We start from the raw sequence: 9,328 nt of genomic DNA on the forward strand, positions 1-9,328 counted from the left end.
CTGCGATCCAGAGGCCGCCGGTTCGATTCGTATCTTCCGGAACGGCAGTTGAAACAATGGGTGCAGGTTGTTCATATCCCACACACCCCCTTCTCACCACCTCTGTCCACCCACCCAGCATAGTATGGCCTAACCACTGTTTGGTTGAGCGACAGATCGCGTGCGGTGTGCTTGGGTAAAGGTGTGCGTGCACCCCAGCGTCTCACGAGACCGCATGGTCCAGCCAAGACTCCCCATCACTCCCAGTGTCCATGGGGGGGGGGGGAGGGGGGGGGGGTCTGCACCATGCGCCCCTCCCGTCGCGTCTCTCCGTCTCACCTCGTTGGACTCTCACGCCGTCGGGCTGAGGCTGCTACCACGTGGGCCGGGAGCCTGAGCCTTAATCACAGGCACTTGCCTCTCGCCCGTGGCTCCTACCACCCTCCCCGGCAGTCCGCCCTTCCCCCGCCTCCAACATCCCAGTCACCCCACCCACACCCCGCACCCACCCCACTCGGTCGACGCAGCCGCTGCGCTTTCTGAACATGGTGTTTATTGTTTATTTTATTAATGTTCCCATCGCTCGCTCGGTTCCACGCACGCACGCTCGCTCACTCACACACCTCTCCTACACGGCGCTGTTTCCCATTCAATTACATTGTCTTTAGATTCTCTCTCTCCCTCGCTGGCTGCTGCGTCCCACACGTCACAAAAAATGGGAAAAAGCAGTTTCCAATTCCTGCACGTTAAAAGAAAAAAAACGAGAACGAGGGAGGATTGAAAATAAACAGAGGTTGTGCTTGGACGGAGGCCATTCAGGTCGTCGATTCAATGCGCGGGAGCGTGGGGGGAGAGTAGGGGGGTCGATGTAGGTGGAGGAGGTTGAATTGGGGGGGGGGGCGGGGGGGCGAGGGATGGAGAGGCTGGCGGAGAGTGGGGGAGTGAGTGGCGTGCATCGCGGTGAATTCTCAACGCGATTGCCGTTGCGTTTCTCTCCACAATCCTGCTCCCCCGTAGCTATTGTTCCTCTCTCTCTCTGTCTGCTATTATGAAGGGTCATTGCCCGAAACGTCGGCTACTACATATAATGTTGTCCTCTCGTGGTTGTGTCATTGGCGAATGCCTCGAGTCTCCACCGGTCCTTTTATTCAGAGCCGCTTCTCTGCTGTGGTTGTCGGCCCCTTCACGCTCCCGTGGCTGCAACAACAGCGGCAGTGGCATCGCAGGGAGGGGGGGGGGCAGTGTAGAGTGGCACCCCCACCCCCTTCGCCCCCCGCCCCCCCACCCCCGCTTTCTCCCCCCCCCCCCCCATTTCCATCTCACGCTCTGACCACCGCTACAGCGCTTAACGTGGGCAGATGTGCCGAGTGGCGAGATAGGCTTTGACAGGAAGATGAATTTACCGAATTTGCGCGCTAAATGACTTTTTCGTGGATAAATTTGGAATATTCAGTGGGCGCAGTGAAGCCGGAACATTGTGTCCAACACATCTCAAGTTGGAAAGCTACCCAGTAATGTCCTTTCTCTCTCTCTTTCTCCTCTTTAAATCCCGTCTTACACTATGCAGTCTCTGCCTGTGTAACTTCGCCCCCCCCCCCACCGCCCGCCCCCCCCCAAAAGTGCATCTCTTCCACTTTGATCCCCGTATTGCCCAGAGCTTTCATCAATACATATTACACAGCACCACCCCCCCGCTTCCCCCCACTCGTGCCACTGCTGTGTCCAGCTGCTGCCATCCCTCCCTTTCCTCTCCATACTGCTTTCCTCCATCTCTCTCTCATCGTCCCTCTCTCTCTCTCCCTTCATCCCTCTCTCCATCTCTTTTTTTAAGATCAGAGGAAACAAGAAGATGCTCGGTGTAGTCGTAATTTTGCTTCGTTCATCATTTAGTTTTTGTTTTTTTATGCTTTGCTTTATGTTAACCCCCTCCTTTTTAAATGAAAGATTTCACACTCTGCTCTCCTTACCCCTTCCCTCTCTCTCTACCCCCTCTGTCTACCCCCCCCCCCAACCTCTCTCTCTACCCCCTCTCTCCTTACTCCATGTCTATGTTCCCCCTGTGTTTTCTACGTAATATTTGTAATATAATTTTTTAAAATATCTCTATCTCTCTCCCCTCTCTTTGTCTCACCATCCCCCTCCCTCTCTCTCTCTATCCCTCCTGCAATTATCTCTCCATTCTCCCTCCATCTCTCTTTCCATATTCCAATCTCTCTCTCTTCATATTTCCCTCTATGCCCCCCCCCCTCCCCTTTCCTCTCGATACTTCTCCCTACATTCCTCTCTCTCTCTCTGCCTTCATCATCCATCCCTACCTCCACTTCCTCGCTCCTTACTCTCACCCATTCTCTCCCTCCCTCCCTCGTCCCTTCCTCCCTCCCCCACGTCGCCTCCCCCCCCCCCACGTCCACCATCCCTCGCTCCCGTTGGCAATGACTCACCCATCACAAGGGCCGCACTCTCGCTCCTCGCGGCCCTCTCTCGCCTCCACCCTGGGCCAGCTCATCCGTCCTCCACATTACAAATGGGACCTCTCAAATGCCGTGTCTTTTTTTTTGTGTATTTGTGTTCCTCTGTGCGTGAGCGTCATGCGAGTGTCACGCGAAGTGGACCTATGACCGAATCGCCCAGAATTGGCCCGCTGACCTCGTCTGTAGAGCCTAGGAAGCTAAGCAGGGAGTTGTGAGCCTGGATAGCGGTGTTTGGATGAGCGACCGCGATGGATAGCAGGCGTTATAGGATGTGGGGTTACGTTGTGGGCAGCAGAGAGCAAGGCACCGCGGTTTATTGTGCTGTACTTCTATGCCTCCACTCCTTCAACAACCCGCACTCATCAAAATTATGAGTATTGTCCAATCACTTACTTGGGAGAAGAGGCTGCCATTACTCTTGTCGGGAGCTGGTCCGGCACCGCCTGGAACTCTGCGCAACTAGAATACATTGTGGTTCGTCTGGTGGTTCGGCTCCAGCTACTGTCACCCACACAGGGGTGGGAAATCCTCTACTCAGGGCAGGATATCCTCTGAATAAAATAATGATGGAGAGCTGTGAGTGTAGCGGTGAGGTTTGGGAGACCTCTCCAGTGAGCCTGGCTCACAGACCACGTGTTCCTGCAGCCGACTAAGTCCCGACCTCACCATTCGCAACAGCACGGTTGGCTATGTACGGCGCAAAATAAGTCCACCGTACACACACACATACATTGCATCCGACGCACCGAAAATCTGGACAAGTAACATCAGCCTCCGCTCGCAAGTTCGAAGAGCCTTGCGGCTCCGCAAGGATGAGTGGTGGTCACGAGTTCCCGAGGAGATGGAAACTGCCCCAGCTGCCCGCGATAACAAGTCACACTGTGTGATATCTTACAAAAAAATAACTTTCAGCGCCACCGCTATGGCTTCCCCTTCAGGGCAAGAAAGGCGATACGATCCCAAACTCTGATCTGACAGTCGTCTCCGTTAACTCGTAACACCTGGGTCTGGCCCGTGACCTCCTTACAGCAGCCAACCTTTGCCTAATCACCTGACCTCAAGGTGCTGCTCACATTGTGCAAGTGCTGCTTTCAAATCTCCGCCATTTAGTGGCGAATTGAGGCTATTATTGTTGTCTGCGTTATGAGTGCGGTTGCTTGATTGTCTTTTGTATGTGCGTGATGAGTTTGAACCGGTCGTGGGCCTCCCCTAGGTCGACTTAGCCTCAAATGAGTACCTGGAGCGGTGTTTGAACCTCGCCAGTGGGGAGACAAAGGCGGCCGGGAGTAGTTCTGGCCACCCATTCTCAATAAGTGCTCGCTAACAGCACTTGCCCCAAAAGCCTGTTAAGGCTATACGGGGGATCTTTGTCTGGCGAGTGTTGAGTATATATATAAATCAGCTGTGTTGTATGTGTCTCATGAGTGAGTGTGTGTGAGCGTGTGAGCGATGAGTTCGTGTGTGAGTGCATGTACCTGTGTGTATGTGCGAGTGTGTGTGTGATGGATTCGTGTGTGAGTGCATGTATGTGTGTGTATCTGCGAGTGTGTGTGTGTGCGATGGGTTCGTGTGTGAGTGCATGTATGTGTGTGTATGTGCGAGTGTGTGTGCGATGGATTCGTGTGTGAGTGCATTATGTGGGTGTATGTGTGTATGTGCGAGTGTGTGTGTGCGCGCTCTCGGCGCTGTGTATGAATGATGAGTGAGCATTTGTGTATGCAGTGAATTGATGGCGAGTGGTAGCGTAGTGGTCAGCTCATCGCGCTGAACACGTTCGATTCCCTAGGTCGACTCAGCTTTAAATGAGTACCTGGCGCTGTTTGTATCTAAACATCGCCTTGAGTGGTTCGGTCCACACCATCTCCTCGTGCTGTGCCGCAATGGTCTTCATAGGTGCTCGCTAACAGCACTTGTCCCGATAATCTATTGAGCCTATACGGAGCTGGGGGTCTTTGCCTTTGCCTCTGTATCGCGTTCGCAACCGCCCGTGGCCGCGCCGCGGAGCCGCGAGCCCCCTAATTGGGCTCCGCGTGCCCGCGAGAATCGCGCATCGCTCCCGGCACTCGAAGCTCGTCTCCATCATCCCGATTCCGTCGTGGCGTCTCACGTCCACTGCGAGAGGGGGGGGCGGGGGGTGGCGTGAGCCCCCACCCCCTCCTACCACCCCCACCACGTTGCCCATCCTCCCTCCACCACCCGCCCCAACCCCCAGCCACCCCTGGAGCATCTATTACCGTAGTCTCCCCCTCCCCCCCCCGACTCAGCAAAAACAAAACGCACCCGAAACTTTGTGGAAGGTCCCCCACGTGTCCGATGGAGATGTACAAATCCGGGAGCGTTCACGCAGCGGCGCTCTGACGGATCAGAAGACGCCCATGCATCGGATGACTTTTGCTGTTTTTAAAATAAAAACTGTGCAGGGGGAGGGGGGGGAGAGCTGCGTCTTATTATCCTGAGAATACGGTAATTGCTCACGATTGGCCATGGCCCACTGCGTTGCATCTAAGCATCAATCAATAACGTTGTCTACTTCCAGTTCACAAGAAAACTCAACACAGTCGTCAATAACATCGCGGGCGTAAAAGGAAATGTATAATTGGTGACGTTTCGGGCAATGGCCCTTCTTTATGGAACCTGGAGTCTTGTTAAATGTTCTTGTACACCAATGTGCATTCAATTAGTCAATAATTCATTAAGAATATCATCATCATCATCATAAGACACTCATTAATGCCGCACGTTATTTGTTGTGTTAATGCACTGCTGATTGAAGGCCTCCGCTTGCGTGAAGAGGGTGGGGGGGGTGTGTGGCCTTACTTCACCCACGCTGATCGGTTCTGGACTACTTGAATATCGTGCGGGATTAGCGGAGGATTGGTGCAGGGGGGGGGGGCGTCTAACCAGCATGGAACGTTGGGTCAACGTTGGGCCATCGTTGTTTCCAACGGTTCAAACCCCGTGTTGACGTTCGGCCAAAAGTTGACACGTATGAGCAGTAAGATGTGTGCTCTGGGCGGGGCTGAACAAGTATGGATGGGTGAGATGGGGGTGGTTGGGATGAGGTGGGTGGAGTGCGGGGTGGGGTGTGGATGGGGTGTGGGTGGGTAGGGTGGGCAAGGTGGGGTAGGGTGGGGTAGGGTGGGCAAGGTGGGGTAGGGTGGGGTAGGGTGGGGTAGGGTGAGGTAGGGTCGGGTGGGCGAGGTGGAGTGGGGTGGCTGGGGTTGGGGCTGCCAGCTGACCAAAGTGTCCTTGTTGAGCCTCCCAGAGACACCGACACAGCGCCGAGTTGACCACCGCCTCCCCGAGAATCCTTGAGCGGGGCCAAGAGCGTCCTCTGGACCACGGCGCCGCTTAATTAGGGCTCAGGAATTTGAACGGGAGTGCCATTTGAGTGTCAAAAAGGGTGGGGGGGGGGAAATATAACAAGTCCGTTGTTTGGTGTTGCCAAGTGTCCTTCCTCACGTGTGTGTGTCTGTGTGTGGGCGTGTGTGTCTGTGTCTCTGCGTGCGCATGTGTGTACGTGTGTCTGTTGGGCGTGCGTGTGCGTGTGTGTTCGCGTGCACGTCTGGCCTGCCTGTACACGCGTGTGTGTGTGCGCGTGTGTGTGTGTGGGCGCGCGCGCGTCTCTCCGTGTTCCGCCTGTGTGTGCGCGTGTGCGTGTTCGTGTGTCTGCCTGTGCGCGTGTGTGTGTGTGTGCGCGTGTGCGTGTTCGTGTGTCTGCCTGTGCGCGTGTGCGTGTTCGTGTGTCTGCCTGTGCGCGTGTGTTTCAGGCCAGTCTGTACAGGGGTGGATACAGCCGCTTCACCCCCTACTGAAAACATGTAACCTTCCTCTCGAAAAGAGCTCCAATGGCTAGGCGCACAAGTTGAAGCCATGCACACGAAACCTGCTTCGGGACCCGCTTCTCTCTACCCCCCGCCCCCTCTCCCCCCCCGCCCACTTTCTCCCCCCGCCCCCTTTCTTCCCCCCCCCCTTCCTCGTCTTCCACAGAACTCTGCGTCGGAGCTGATTCACGCGAGAAACGCCTCCGCCAGAAGGTTTCTTGTGAGCGGCCACATCGCCCCGTGAACAAATAAAAACCATACTCACGAGAGAAAAAATATATATAACACGAAACAAACCCGAGCATCGCGAGAGAATGTGTCCAGCCTTATCCACTGCTAATCTCTGTGGCAACAACAAAAAATGTGGGGCATTTTGTGTGCGTGTACGCGTGTGTGTCTCTCTGTCTGTCTCTCTCTCTCTACCCGTGACCACACGCGCGGGTCACCGCGACCCGGTGTGAGACCCGAGAGAGACGACGTGAGGATGACCCCCCCCTACCCCCATCTGCCCTCTGCTTTACTCGCACATCCGCACGGCACCACGACACGGCACCACGCGCCAACACGGCACGGCACCACGCGCCAACACGGCACGGCACCACGCGTCAACACGGCACGGCACCATGGCACGGGACGGCACCACGCGTTACCACGGCACTACACGGCACGACACGGCACCACGGCACCACGTGCCAACACGGCACTACACGGCACCACGCGTTACCACGGCACTACACGGCACGACACGGCACCACGGCACCACGCGCTAACACGGCACTACACGGCACCACGCGTTACCACGGCACTACACGGCACGACACGGCACCACGCGCTAACACGGCACTACACGGCACCACGCGTTACCATGGCACTACACGGCACGACACGGCACCACGGCACCACGCGTTACCACGGCACTACACGGCACGACACGGCACCACGGCACCACGCGTTACCACGGCACTACACGGCACGACACGGCACCACGGCACCACGCGTTACCACGGCACTACACGACACGGCACCACGGCACCACGCGCTAACACGGCACTACACGGCACCACGCGTTACCACGGCACTACACGACACGGCACCACGGCACCACGCGCTAACACGGCACTACACGGCACCACGCGTTACCACGGCACTACACGGCACCACGCGTTACCACGGCACTACACGGCACGACACGGCACCACGGCACCACGTGCCAACACGGCACTACACGGCACCACGCGCCACCCAAGTTGACTCTCGAGAGATTTTCCTTCGGAAGAAGAAAAAAAAACCCAAGTTCAGTTCCAGTTCTTCCCCTTAACCCTCGTTGCGTCCGTCCGTCCTTTGATTCCTTCCTTTCTTTCTTTTATACCTCAATGCGTTTTTATTATTTTTGTAAAAAAGTTAAACGAAATGAAATGACATAAATTAATCTATTGTATCATACAGTATTCTATTTAGACGTGACGATGGTCTTCTGTACAGTATGGGTTGTCTCCCCCCACCTCCTCTCCCCTCCCCCCGCCACTGCCGAGATTCGAGGCACGGTCCACGAGCCGAGATGAGCGCGCGTGTCTTGTAACGTGTCGAGTGATGATGATGACTCTAGGACATTCACCACACACCTTCGTTACCTTCACCTGAAGTCGGTGACGAGGGGGGCTGTCTCCCGCCCCCCCCCCACCACCACCACCACAACACCCCCCACCACCCCCCCCCAACTGTTTCACCTTACGGGTGCAACAATCCGTGAGTGAACCACCACCACGTGAGTCGTCGTGGTGATGGTGGTGGTTGTGGTGGTCGTGGTGGAATCAACCCCCATAACTAGTATGACGCGATGGAAATATAAAGAAGGGAAATAATAACATGTTGATTGCCCCCCCTCCATCCTCCGCCCCTCCCCCGCCCCCCCCCCCCAAAAAGACGCGCGCCTCTCACATTGAATAAATTAACTATTGTGCTTCCACACAAACACACGCAGCAGCAGCAACAACAACAACCCGTAGCGATTAGACAATTATTAGAAGGCTGTAGGCTGTACATTATCGTTCAGTGTTTGGTGTGGTTCTCTCCCTCTCTCTCTACCCGAAGTGTGTCATTTAATTTTATCGATGCAATTGCATTAAACACTTATTTGGGGTGGGTTTTTTTTTACATTGTAAAACTGTGGTTCCAGAAACACCCCACCCCCATATCCCATCCCCCCGTAAAATAATACAAAAAAATCGCGTGCGGCGGCAAGAAAAGCCGGAGCTTGGGGTAGTTGTCATTGGTTACAATTGCTGTGTGTTTTGGCAGCTAACGCCAGACGTATGTTTATACTGTACATGTACAAATGCACAGATACAAAAAAAAGGATTCAATAAAAGCCCAACATTCTCACAGACGTTCTCATGCAACGCCTCCGCCGGCCGGTCAACCACCCACTCGCCCCTGCAGCTGCTGCCCCCTCTGACTGCCCCTGCTGCTGCTATCCCTGTGACTGTCTCTGTTGCTGCTCATGCCCCCGCTGCTGCTCCCAACTGCCTTACTGCCCCCTGGCTCCTGCAAAGGACGAAGAGAGAAAGCTTCCCCGTCCAGCCTTGTATGGTGCGTGTTCAACTTCTTCCGCACCCAACGTAGCCAAGCGCGCTAATCGGAGATGCGGGGGAAGGACATCAAACCGAACGCAACAATTAATGAGTTTTTTCAAGATTAGATTTAAGAGTGCGGTGGCTCCATTGGCTTTCTAATATCGGAGGGGAGAATATCTTAGCCTCGAATAGACTGTTAGGGCAAGTGGCGAGCGCCTATGAAGAAGGCCGGAACGTCAAACCCAAGGGATTTTTTTGCTGTCGCAGCACGCCAAACCAGCCACCTTTGTCTCCCCAGTGCTCGTGGTTTTTTTACACACCACCATCACCAGGTACTCGTCATTTGAGGCTGAGTCGCCCTCGGTGTCGGCCCATAATCCATTCAAGTATTCGTCACCGGTGTTTCCAGTGAGCGCGAATCGAACTGCAACGACACAGACAAAGATCCCACGTATAGCCTTAACAGACTGGAGGGGCAAGT

General features: G+C 55.1%; 1 protein-coding gene across 8 annotated transcripts in view; it reads left to right on the forward strand.

Moving 5' to 3' along the window:
- LOC144935311 (RNA binding protein fox-1 homolog 1-like) overlaps positions 1-8,658 on the forward strand; it is a 183,531-nt gene extending 174,873 nt beyond the window's left edge. For 2 of the 8 annotated variants that reach the window (XM_078861879.1, XM_078861895.1), the window contains exon 12: positions 6,441-8,658. In XM_078861879.1, coding sequence (XP_078718005.1) covers positions 6,441-6,518 — 78 coding nt within the window. In that variant the 3' untranslated portion in view covers positions 6,519-8,658. Of the gene's footprint in view, positions 1-6,220; positions 6,406-6,440 lie in introns of those variants that run through there. The other 6 variants (XM_078861871.1, XM_078861887.1, XM_078861914.1 and 3 more) reach the window with 3 other exon arrangements.
- The last annotated feature ends 670 nt before the right edge of the window (positions 8,659-9,328 follow it).

Source organism: Lampetra fluviatilis, chromosome 1, assembly GCF_964198595.1.
Source record: "Lampetra fluviatilis chromosome 1, kcLamFluv1.1, whole genome shotgun sequence".
Classification (NCBI taxonomy): domain Eukaryota; kingdom Metazoa; phylum Chordata; class Hyperoartia; order Petromyzontiformes; family Petromyzontidae; genus Lampetra; species Lampetra fluviatilis.